We start from the raw sequence: 12,909 nt of genomic DNA, 5'->3' as shown, positions 1-12,909 counted from the left end.
TCAGCAAAAACAAAAATACCAAATAACAAGCATCTAAAATCAAACCAGCAAAAAAATAACAAGAATCCCAAATTGGCCTGCATCAAAAGAGAGAAGTAAAAAAAAACTAAAAAAAGAAGAGAATCAAAAGAGAAGAAACCCATATCCATTTCGGGTTAGAGAACTTAAGCCACAAATTGGATGATCCGAGTGGTTAAGAGTCATGGGTGGTCGAAGAAAAACTGTGGCCGAAATATAGTGGTGATCAAACGGTGGATGGCGAAGATCTGTTGAAGCCTTGTTTGAAGCTTTAAGGATTTAGTCTTGGGATTTTGATTTTGAAGGCCTATTGAGAAATCTGAAGTGAGATTTGAGAAGAGGCAAAGATGAGCAATTTGGTGATGACGATTGGCTAGAGAAGGCCATGAACGACGGCGACTAGAGTTAAGGAAAAAAAAAGAAAAGGATAGGAGAAGAAGAGAAGAAAAGAAGGGACAAAAATTCAACAAATAGCAGCGAACTGAGTGGTGACTCCACCTTGGAGGAACAAAACAGTCGTAGCTAAGGTATGTCCATTTCTTCTTCTTCTCTTTTTTTTTTATTTTCTTATTTTCTGCTGCCCAACTAGGGCTAAGGGGCTGTTTAAATGATAGCTAACCCTCCATTAAATGCCATGCCACTATTTTTGTTATTTTTCTAAAGTTGAGTGATTGAAATGAAACCCATGTGACTATTTTGTCAGCTACCCCAAAGTTGAGTGACTGTTGGTGTAATTTACCCTACTATTTTTAAGCAATTGGTGTTGTGAGTTAATCGGGCACCAACTCGGTTAGGAAAATTAAAAAAATACCCTTTCATATTGTATTATTTGAGGGTACTTTAGTGTTTTCATTATTTATTATATGTTGCTTTTAAACACAAATTTGTGTTATAAATATGTGGTTTCCACACGCATACGCATGTAATAAAGTCTTTAATTATAAAACATATAAATATTAATATAAATTAGTCTAACTTTAATTTATATTTAGGTTTTCAACATGACCGCTCTAATCTAACTCATGAAATTATGCAAATTTGAGAGTGGGCGGAGCATTGGTCCCAAAATAAAAACTATTTAGTCCCTTCATAAATAATAAAATTTCAAAATTAATATAAGGAAAATTTTAATTTACCTCCTCTTCAAATGAAATAAATTTATTTAATCCTTTCTAAAATAATAAAATTATAAATTAATAAATGATGAAATATATTTCATTCTAAAAAAAATTATAATTTAATTTTGACACCATTAAATAATTTTCTAAATTCGCTCTCACCCTTCCAACTAAACAATAGAAGGCTAGCTTCCAAATATCTCAACATTATTATCTAGCAATCTGATTTTGAGAACTCAATCATCTGACCTCTATTACTATCACATGCTTGTTAGATCCAAAGCTATTGAATATGTGGTACGTTCCGGCTCGATGTTATAGGTATGCTGTATACAGTTGCGAAGTTAGGAGGTTGATAGGGTTTCGGTTGTGAAAATTTTTTTATTTAAATTTTTTATAATTTATAAGATTTTAAATTAATAATGATAAAACTGCACTTTAGCCTCATTAAAATGATAAAAAAAATTAATTAAATTTTTAAAAATTATAGACTATTAAAATAGTAAAATTATATTTTTTATTATAAAAATATATAATTAAATTCTGAATCCAACATATTTTTTAACTTCACCCCTTTGACTGAACACATACTTTGGAGCACCCATTTTGTGTTGTTTTACTATGCCTACATTTCAATCCAAAAGACATCGTAGTACGTGAGAATTATAGTATTTGAAGGCTTGGTGGATATTTGAAGAGTTGATGATGAGACAAAGTGAGTAGTGTCTGTCTGTAAAACTTGTTGATAGGGGTAGCTATTGTTTAGATTCCCAATGTTCGAAAATGTTGAGTACTGGTCTTGGCATGGCAGACAGAATCTAGCAACATTAACTTGGTAATTGACTTTCTAATCATTTATGTTCTCAGTACAAATACATTTTTCTACTTTTCTTCAATCATCCCTTCATTTTCTTTCTCTCAAAATGCTATGCTTGATGCCCTACCTTTCTACTATCACTATCCATACTAGGCTAAATCATTCTTTTAAAGGACATGATTTTAGTTTCAACAAGTGTAAAGTTGTAAATTATAAAAATGGTCAGTAAACTATTGTTTTCGTTTTATTTTGGTCATTAAACTATTAATTTTTTAATTTAGTTACTAAACTTTTGAAATCAAATATTTTGGTTACTCAAAAGTTGATTTGGGCTTTTATTATTATCTAATAACAAATGTAGCTCTAAAATGTTTACACATTATATCAATTTAATCCTAAATATAAAATATTTAACAAATTTAACCCTCAATATTTATAAAATTTATCATTTAATTTGAAGTCTAAAAAATTCACATAGCTTTATCTACAACTAAACAACACATTTCCCATAATTTTATCTTCTTTTTGAAGCTAGAGAAACAATTTGAACTCACTTTTTTTCTATTTCGAGTATTGAATTTTATAGTTTGGTGATATATATATATTTATTATAAGTTGGCTGTCGCAGCCTCTGAATTCTGCTTCATCAGTTGTAACATTTTAAATATCATAATTATATATGGTGTTCTTTTCATTTCTTTTATTTTTTTTATGCGTTGGGTTGGTAAACAAAGTGTATAGAAACCGTCTATGTCAAAGACAATGTTAGAAATTTTATATAAGAGTAAGATAAAATTATAAAATTTTGAAACCTAAAGCTAAGATTTCTGGGTTAAGAAGCTTAAATTATTAATTTTGTAAAGGACCAAAATTTAATTTATTGAATTTTTAGAATTAGAACTAATATGACAATTTTGTAAACATTGAGGGCTAAATTTGTTGAATGTTTTATATTTTGATCAAATTGATATAATATGTAAACATTGCAAGGATAAATTTGATATTAAACCAATAAAAAAGCTGATATTAGATTTCAAAAGTTTAGTACTAAATCAAAAAATTAATAATTCAATGACCAAAATAAAATGAAAACAATAATTTAAGGCCATTTTATAGTTTACCCATTATATAATTATACAATTACATTTTATCTCAATAAAATTTATAATTCAATTAACACGCCAATATTAAAATTTGAATTCCCGGCTTAAAGGGGACAATATTTGTAATACAAACATATAGAAAACTATTAGATATAGAAGAAATGCTATCAACTACCCCAATAAACGAAAATATTGCAAAAACAAGAAGCACAAAGCTTCAAAGAAGAAATGGAGCCCTTAGATCACATCAACAACTTCGTCTATCATTACATTCAAAAAAAAAAAACTTGGTCTATCGTTTTTTCTTCGACTGCCCAAAACTCTGATATAAAATTTTTTTAATATAGTACTTAAAATTATTCATAACCCTTCACCCAACCCTTAAATAGGAGGATAATGTGCTTCAGCACACTCAAACTCATGACCTCCTACACTGATAATAATGCACATGTCAATCGAGTTAAAACTCAATTGGCAATTTAACTACTATATAATAGGGGGTAAACTACACCCAAAATTACTAAATTATTAGTAAGTTTGTGTTTTGGTCACTCAACTTCAAAAAGTTACAAAATGTTACTAAATTATTCAAAAGTTTTCATTTAAGTCACTGAATTGTTCCAAAGCTTTTATTTAAACCATTGGACTATTAAATTTTTTTCTTAAAAAAAGAAAAGAAAAGCTTGGCTAGCGAACTTCAAGCAATGATTCAACGATCGATATAATGGATCAATTCCCATCGACAAGTAGAAGAACACATCTTAGATCCAAGTTGATTTGCTGGCTAGTGTCAGAGATAAAAGAAGAAAGCCATTTAGTTTTTAATTTGTAGATCCGTGGTTCAAAGTTGTTTCATAAAAAAAAAACCTTAACTGTAGAAGAGAATGAGGAAAGCTTTTGATTGGTGCATAATTTAGTGACCATTTTTATAACTTTTTAAAATTAAATGATCGAAATGTAAATTTACTAATAGTTTAGTGATAATTTACCGTATTTAATAATGAATTTTAATTTAATGAAAAATATATATACGTATTAACACAAAAATAGTTTTTTTTATAAAATAATAAACTAAAATTGAAAAAGATAAAATTAGGAGGGACGGAATCATGTCGTGTGACATTTGTCGTTTGATTGGATTACCCCTTGTTTCCTCCCTCAAAAAGGAAAAAGAATAACCCCTCAAAAATAAAGAGGAAAGAATCTTATTGTATCTTCTACTAAAATTAAAGAATATATAAAAATCAAACTATTTTCATTGGCTATAATGAGCATCTTTTATATAATTTAATCAGCAACTAGAATTGACATTTGCATCTAATTTCTCATAAATAAAACAACTCATACTTTTATTAGCTTCCAACTCAATTTCTACATTTCCAACTTCACCTATTTTTAGTTTTATAATCAAATCCAAATTTTTCTTTTTTTGTACACTAATTTGTGCTAAAGTTTTTAACTTAAAAAATTGTTATTCTACTACGCTCAATTTTGTTTTTAAAAGGTAAATTCATTAATTTATTCAATGAATCGAATCAACAAATTTCGTGGCTTAAAAACGGATTTTATTATTATTTTAATATTTATAGCTTAATTATTATGACATTGCCATAAATGAAATAGAATTTCAACCAACCCTAAAAACAAAACAAGTTCCATCTGTATCCCTTAAATGAATTTGAAATCAAACTTCAACACGCATGAATAAACAAACTATTTTTAGATAATTTGAAATTTGAAAGGTTTTGAATCATTATACTATATTTTAAAAATATCAAAATTAGTGATTACTTTTTTAAAGAATAACAAATTAATTAAATTAATCCTCAAAACTCTAAATTGGTGAACAGCGCCAGCAAATCATTTGTCCGCATTGCCTCCGTGTAACCCAACATCTATCACCGCGCCGTTTGCCAGCTCATCTTACCGGTCCCCGTTATTTGTGCACCTTCCACGTCATCTTTCACGGTTCCATTGACGGCTCAATTTAACCCTTCCGTTAACCGTCATAGCTAACGTGGTTTACCCCAATTCCGTTATATATTATTTTTTCCTCTCCTTCCTCTTCTCCAATTCACATTTTCTCGTCTAAAGAATTTCATTTTTTTCCTTTCTCTTTAAAAGCTATCATTCTCTCTCTCTCTCTCTCTCTCTCTCACATTACGAGAAGGGGTTTCTCTTTCAAGAATTCATGTCGGTATGTAATCACTTTTTGTTTTTGTTTTCAAAAAATCCGTTTAAATTTGTTGAAAAAAAGGTTTAGTTTTGTTGTTTGGTTTCATTTTCTTGTTTGTGATGGTTTTGAGCTTTTGAGATTGTTTTGATTCATTTGTTTTTGGGTTTTTGATTCTTGGTTTTATTGTATTTTCCCTTTAAAAAAGAATCAAGCTTGATGTTGTTGCTAATCAAAGCGTTTTTTATAAGGCACGTTTTTAGTATATTATTAAAAATTTTACCCTGTTTTATATACTTTTTTGTTTCTGTTTTTCTTTGATGAGTTTTGCTGGAAACTGGTTTTGAGCTTTTCCTTTTATTTAAACTGATGAATTGTATACCATTTGAGCGAGTTCCTTCTGTAATAACATGATTTATGGTGGGAAATTTGTTTTCTTTTTAAATGTAATTTTATTCCATTAGAACTTTGGAGGATGGTATTTAGATTCATATTGAATGAAAATGGAATGCATTAGGAAATGGCTGAGTTAGAATATTGATTAGCTTTTGTTGGGAATGCTTTGATGCTCTAATAGCTTCATCATTGATGTCATAAGCCTATAAGTTTGTTCATGTTCTGAAGTGAATGAAATTTTCTATCCACCACATAATTAGAGAGTTCTTTCTGAAATCTATGGCAATGATTCTCCCCAAAGATGTGACCTAATTTATGCTGGGATTTCCATGAATTGATATAATTTTGATTGTTAGTATATGTCACTTCGAGTTCGACTTTTTGGCTGATTCCTTTATTATCTTGTTTTTAAGATAAGCTAAGCTTTTCACTGCATTCCATGTTATATGCTTTTATATGGTAACTTTTTCATTTCCTTCAATGATTATTGTGATTTGTACAATTATTGCTTACTGTAAAGATTCTGCTTTACCTGTGTAATTGGTTGTATTGTTGCTATCTCGGTTTGTCTTTTTATTTTCACTGTTGTACCCACCAAGCATCTCCCTGTGAATAATAATAGTCACCAGTCAGTGATTGTATAGTTGTATAAAACAGTTTGTTTCATGAACCATTTATGATTGTTTTTGTTAGGCATATCCTACTTTTAAGAAATATTGAATGCTTGTAATCTTAGACCCAGTTTTATTTTCGGTTTGTGTAAGTGATCAATAACCAGTGTTTGGTTAATTTTAAACTACAAGGGCCAAGGTCTGTTTAGGCCCTACAAATGAGATATAATTATTCAAATTCAAAATGGCTTTGTACCTGACTGCGGAAAGAATCGCCCTCCGCATTGCTAAGCATGACAATTGATTTTGCAGTTGTTAAATGAAGTATACTTTTAAGCTGAAACTGATGTTAGAGCCTGTTAGTGTCAAGGGAACTTTTCTGGCATTTAGAGGTCGGATTGTCTCAGTGATGTTATTTCTATTTGTAGTTTAGCTAATGAAGTGGTTGCTAGTTTGGACCAAAATAGATCGACCATTGTGTTCTGATTTCAAGAAATTTACAAGTCTATAATGACCTGGAAGTGAAAAGCATCCATCTGTAGCTTGTTACTCTGATGTTTTGTCTATCTATCTACCTACTGTGATCACAAGGACCTTCATTTGAGCGTTATACTTTTTCTTTTTTCCCTGATAGGAAAAGGGTCGTCCTTTGCCAAAATTTGGTGAATGGGATGTCAATGATCCTGCATCAGCTGAGGGATTTACTGTGATCTTTAACAAGGCGAGGGACGAGAAGAAAACAGGTGGCAAACCTGAATCACCATCAGGAGGTGATCCTCATGTTAAGCCTGGAGCGGATCCCAGCAAAACCCAGCCTGTAAGTAATCTCTAACGTAGGAGTGACTCATAATCAACGACAGTTCGTGTGAATGTGGCACCATTTTCATCATTATGATTGTTACAGACTGATACTAATCTCGATTTTTATGCTGACATGATGGTTTGTTTCCCCAGAAAAAATGGCTTTGCTGCATGCACGCCCCGCCTGCGGAATCTTGAAGTGATCCTGCCTGTATAAGAGCTTTTCCACAAGTATGTTCAAAACCCCACCAACCTGAACAAGATAGAATCTATGGGGCTGAATAAACCCTTCTATATATATTACTTATTTTTATATATATTTTGTGGTGTAAAATTAAATTTTGGTGGGATGAAATGAAAGAGCAAAGAAGACAAAAAACACTTGTTGTATCTATATATGTACTGAATTGGTGGGTTATATATTATTAGAAACGGAGTTATTTCTGGTCTTTGATATGTTATGAGAGTGATTGGCGGTTGAGAGTAGGAGATTCAAGCTTAAGCTATAAATATTTTGATTTAGAGTGTCACTGTCACATAATTTTATCAACCTCTATATTATTCAGTTGAATTAAAAAAGCCACAATTAGTTTAGCTTTTATATAATAATAATAATATATAAAATTAGCATGTTTTTAAATAAATAAAAACTTTCATTTAATATAATTATGGTATGTCTAAAACTGTTTTTATCGTTTTAATTATTTTGTAAAAAACATAATTGACGCGGTACCTTTTTTTTGTTAATAGTCCCTCATATTTAAGTGTTGATGGCTAATGTCAAATACTGGAAAAAATGAAACAGATCTGTATATTCGCTACTAAAACTGATAAAATATTAAAACCTTATTGCAGGACAAACTATTAAGGGATGTTGCATCTTCATTTTACACAATTGGGGCTTGCATTCCTAAAATTAAATTTCATAAACAATAAATTTATAGTATTCAAAATATACACACACTATATATATATATGCTACTTCACAATATTATTAAGGGTCAACTGCGGTACCTGCCTATGGTTTTTCTTATCAATGTGTTTTATAAACAAGTTTGGATTAAATTTTGTAATAATTGTTGTTTAGACGACATGAATACTTTTAGAATTCATGAAAACTTCAAAATATAATATATTATTTAAAGAAAGAATTTGAGATGAATGATCTTGAAAAAACAAAATTCTGCCTCGACTTGCAAATCGAACATTTAAAGGATGAAATTCATGTCTGCCAATCAACTTATATAGAAAAGATCTTAAAAAATTTTACATGAATAAAACACATCCATTAAGTACCACGATGATTGTAAGATCACTAAATGTTAATAAAACTCTTTTATCCTTGTGAAAATTATGAATAGTTTCTTGATCCTAAAGTAGCATATTTAAATGCCATAGAAACATTGATGTATCTTACAAACAACAGACAGCTTGATACAATATTCGTTTTAAATTTGTTAACAAAATTTAATTCTTCTAGAACATATAGACATTAGAATGAAATTAAACGTGTTTAGTTATTTCAAAAGAACCGTTGGTATGGAATTGAAATGAGATGTCAACTTAAAATAATAAAAGTTTAATGGGAATATATAAAAATAGTAATTCATTATAACTTCAATAATTTTATAATTTCTAATGACTTTTTTTTTTTTTTTAGATTTTAAAAATTACTAGATTTATACATATTCTATTTCAAAATTTTAAGTGATGATAGCTCTTAAGCTGATTACAAAGTAGAATTAAAATGAATAACCTAAAAATAACAAGGCCGAAGTTGAGGGAACCAAAAGTTGCTTTTTATCCCTTTGATTAAGGGCATGAAACACAAATGCTTGTTTCGACGGTTCTCTTTCAGTTTTTCATTCTACTAGAAATTTATAGACTACAAGCTGGTCTATGCCCTCACAACGCAATTTCAACTACTTAACACCTCCACAAAACAGCATGAACCATCTTAATTTCATAGATATGCTCCATGACTGGATGAAAACTCAAGTTTTCTGCAGATGAGAGGCAGGGTTTCAACTCACTTATTCTCCGAACATATGTAAAAAGTGCCTTTGGTTATTATGTATCATGCCAAAACCTAGGCTTGACTTCCTTTTAACACACAGCTAAACCATTTGAATATGAGAATGAATGTAAGGCCTAAGGCAATCAAAGACTTATATTTGCAGCAGCAAGTTATACTATATTAACCTGTAGGAGAAAAGTGAGAAAATATCAAATTATCCCTCAAATGAAAACTTTCCAGCAACAAATACCCAAGCAAAACTAGCTTTAGCATCACCCTAAAAACTATTTCAAATACTGTCACTCAATCTAAATTTTACTCATGCCACTCATCTTTATTTTTATCTACTTTGGGTGCTTTCGGATGGCTGGGAGATGGTTCCACCATGCTATCCCTGCATTTCATGATTTGTGACTTTAAAACTGCATTTAGATTCTCAGGGGAAGGGATTCCTACCGTGCCATCCATTGCAGCTTTAAATTGAAACACACAAGAATGGAGCCAATCACATAAAAAAATCAATTTTTTTTTCACTGTACGTTGAATCATAGTATTAAATATCACAAACTTTTGTACACCATAAAGGAGACCCCTTCAATGGTAAGGTGGAATTACAACAAACCTCTAATCTACTGCGGAACTCAACTTCACTTGTCTTTAACAAAGCAGGCAAAGGAAAACAAACCCCTTTTTCAACACAAATTTGGTGCCTTGGCTTTATCCTACTTTCCAAGCTAAAAGAAAAATACTGAGGGAACTCTCTAATTTCTCTCAAATCCCTCCCCATTTCCACCATGAAATAATTTAATTTCAGCTCGTAGTTTTCCTTAATACTGTAATTAAACAGTGGAGGAAATCTACAGAACATCGATATTGTTTGTCTGTGAGAAAATCCGATTTTTTGGAAGTAATCGATTCGAGGGATCAGTTTATTTTCCACACTGCAAGTCAGTAAGGAAGTGTGCTTTTTTACCTCAGAGATTCCGATGCTTTGTAGGAAATATAGGGTGGGACGGAGCTGAGTCTCCACGTTGCATGCGAGTAATCTGGGCCGTCTGTTGATAACTTTCTTTAAGTCGGAGCCGTTGACGTGCGCTTCGCGGAGAAGGAAAGTGAAGATAGGGAGGAGAGAAGTTGGTTTCACGGTTAGGATATGGGGGCACATGGAGAGGATTCGGCGTAGCTCGAGCGTAGTGAAGCTCAAGGAGGCTAGAAAATCAACGGTTGATTTCAGATCATGGAGAGAAGCAAATATGATGGGAGGGTGGTGTTGGATCAGGGAGAAAAAATCAAGGCCTATGGACTCGAGGTAAAGCATTTTCTCTTGGAAGTCAGAGTGGGAGTTTGGTGGTGGCATTGGTGGTGGCGGAGAAGTTGAAGGGATTTGGGGGAATTTGGGATTGGGTTTGGGAGGTAGAGAAGTGGGGGTGATTGTTCTAGAAGAAAAAGTAGGGAAATGGAGGTTTTTGGGGCGAGAAAGTAGGGGGAAATCATGGTGGTGGGGGGAAAGTAAGGGAGGGAAAGGGTTGTTTTTGGGGAGGACAGGGAGTGTGTCTTGCATGGCGTGTGAGAGAGAGATGAGTGACATCAGATATAAGTGTACACTTCAAATCACCAAAGGCACCCGAATTTCTATCTGTTTGAACCCAGGCAAGGAGAGAGAACTGCATAAAGAATAACCTGCGGTTAAGTTTTATATAACTCGGATGCAATAACACATGCTAAACTATAATGCACAAACATCATTAGAAAATTACAAATGCGGATGCTGCTACAAAATAACTATAATCTAAGCTATTATAAACACAATTACAAAGACTTTAAGAGAAAACTAAAATGCTGAGCACCAACGTAGCCCTTACTAGAATGCAGTGTTTACTGGAGATCATGCAACTTTCGAGTTGATAAAGTAAACAAATCTTTAATTGATTGTGGATCACTAATAACTCATTGATGCAACGCTTTTCAGTGACAAGGAACTTACCACATTGTCAATAGGAACACTAATATTTCCGTGTTTAACTTCACAAATTCTTCATTACAGTCACTGAAAGCAGTAATCTCTGCACTAGTAAGGAAATTGGAGAGGTAAAAGTACAAATAAGACTCTAATACCATATAAAACTTCAGCTTAAATGTTCAGATCGATCTATCTTGTTCTAAACTAGCAACTACGAATAGAATGCAACACATTCAATAAAAAATAACATCACTAAGACAATCCAACCTCTAAATGCCAGAAATTCGGCCAAAAATTCGAACTTGAAGACATAATTAACAATCAAAATAATGTCAAGTAAAGGAAATCCAAGTATAAATTAGGTCACATCTTTGGAAACAAACATTGCCATAGATATCAGAAAGAACTCTAATTACTTGGTGGATAAAAAATTTCATCTACTTCAGAATATGAACAAATTTATAGGCTTATGACATCAATGATCAACCTATCAAATACGGATTAGAATATCAAACAATCCCAACAAAAGCTAACCCGTAGTCTAACTCTTCTCAAAGAACTTCAAGCTCACTCCTTACTGACCGGATTCAACAATTAGCGCAAGCTACATTTTCAACAATTAATTAAAGCTTTCGGGTTCCTAATAAGACCAAGATTCTGAAATCATGTAACGGATCCCATTTTCATTCAATATGAATCTAAATTCCAATTTCTGAAGTTCTAATGGAAATCAAGTTATTACACAAGGAATTCGCTCAAATGGTGTACAATTCATCAGTTTAAACAAAAGAAAAAGCTCAAAACCAGTTTCCAGAAAAACTCATCACAGAAAAATAAACCTTTAGTTAGAAATAACATCAAGCTTGATTCTTTTTCGAAGGGAAGGGAAAATACAATAAAACCAAGAATCACAAAAACTCAAACACATTAATCAAAACAATCCCAAAAGCTCAAAACCATTAAAAACAAAAGGAAAACAAAACTAAACCTTTTTTGAACAAATTTAAACAGAAATTAAAAACAAAAATGATTACATACCAAGATGAATTGTTGAGAGAAAACTTATTGTTGTGATGATAGAGAGAGATAAAAATCATAGCTTCTTAGAGACAGAAAGAGAGAAAATGGAGGGAAAGTAAGGGAAAATGATGGTGTTTAGGGTGGGGGTGGCGGGAAAGGATTGTTTTTAGGCGGCGAAAGGAATGTGTGTTGCATGGTGTGTGGGCGTGTACATTGCCGGCTATTTGTGAGTGGCGCTTCCTTTTTCTGGTTCGGGAAGAAACACACACAGAGATGAGAGAGAAAGAGGATAAGGCTTCAAAAATTTTATGACTTGAAGATCGTCTCCCAGATTGCCTATCTCAAATTCTGGATTTCTAAAGACTGTTCTTCAGGTTCCGACAAATTTAGCCTACCTGATTGGGCCATCAAAGCCAATCTGACTTCACCCAACTTCCTTGGTTCAATTTACAACCCATAAGCCCAATTTTGTAAAAGCCTTTTCTTTAAGGAAGAGTTTTTTTTTTTCAACTTGATATTTGAGACGAATAAAAATTTAATGACTATTGACCGAAAAAAAATGTTTGTTCGGGGGGTAAATTTTGCAGACCAAGCTACGGCCATGAGAAAGAGATGAAAGGTTAGAGGCACAAACTGCCCGCTGTTTGGTTTCTTTTTTGAGCCACCAATTGTCCCTTGTTTGATGATGAATTGTGATGGATTTGAGAAGCGATTGGATGTCTTCAATAGTTGGTTTCGGCTTCCAACCTGCAATATTGCGCTTAATAATTAAATTAATCTATTTATTTTCCTTGTCGAGGAGACCACAACGATCAACATTTTTAGATTTGAGTAATAATGGAATAGATAACAAAATGAAGATTAGAGCTTATAGC

At 32.0% G+C, this 12,909-nt stretch overlaps 2 protein-coding genes across 6 annotated transcripts; one reads left to right on the top strand and one right to left on the bottom strand.

Moving 5' to 3' along the window:
• The first annotated feature begins 5,100 nt into the window (after window positions 1–5,100).
• On the top strand, window positions 5,101–7,486 carry LOC105783182 (protein NOI4). The gene is made up of 3 exons (XM_012608476.2): window positions 5,101–5,253; window positions 6,871–7,053; window positions 7,191–7,486. The coding sequence occupies exons 1-3, from the start codon at window positions 5,248–5,250 to the stop codon at window positions 7,233–7,235; spliced, it is 234 nt and encodes a 77-aa protein (XP_012463930.1). The 5' UTR covers window positions 5,101–5,247; the 3' UTR covers window positions 7,236–7,486.
• A 2,078-nt stretch (window positions 7,487–9,564) lies between these two features.
• On the bottom strand, window positions 9,565–12,392 carry LOC105783181 (transcription termination factor MTEF1, chloroplastic). 5 transcript variants are annotated; one of them, XM_012608473.2, is made up of 3 exons: window positions 12,053–12,392; window positions 11,039–11,122; window positions 9,565–10,718 (listed from the first exon to the last, which is right to left on the bottom strand). In XM_012608473.2, exon 3 carries the CDS (start codon window positions 10,640–10,642, stop codon window positions 9,608–9,610), a length of 1,035 nt encoding a protein of 344 aa, XP_012463927.1. In that variant the 5' UTR covers window positions 10,643–10,718; window positions 11,039–11,122; window positions 12,053–12,392; the 3' UTR covers window positions 9,565–9,607. The 5 variants fall into 5 exon arrangements, with proteins under 5 accessions (XP_012463927.1, XP_012463928.1, XP_052482587.1 ...); XM_012608474.2 differs by having other exon boundaries at window positions 11,039–11,117; XM_052626627.1 differs by having other exon boundaries at window positions 11,039–11,101.
• Between the last annotated feature and the right edge of the window lie 517 nt (window positions 12,393–12,909).

The sequence above is a fragment of the Gossypium raimondii genome, chromosome 13, assembly GCF_025698545.1.
Source record: "Gossypium raimondii isolate GPD5lz chromosome 13, ASM2569854v1, whole genome shotgun sequence".
NCBI lineage: Eukaryota > Viridiplantae > Streptophyta > Magnoliopsida > Malvales > Malvaceae > Gossypium > Gossypium raimondii.
This window is presented reverse-complemented; position numbering and strand designations above follow the sequence as displayed.

Excerpts from the sequence above, each read along its gene's own strand:
- LOC105783181 (XM_012608473.2), bottom strand. The coding sequence starts at position 10,642 with ATGTCACTCATCTCTCTCTCACACGCCATGCAAGACACACTCCCTGTC.
- LOC105783182 (XM_012608476.2), top strand. Across the intron at positions 7,054-7,190 it reads ATCCCAGCAAAACCCAGCCT|AAAAAATGGCTTTGCTGCAT; the intron begins GTAAGTAATCTC and ends TTGTTTCCCCAG.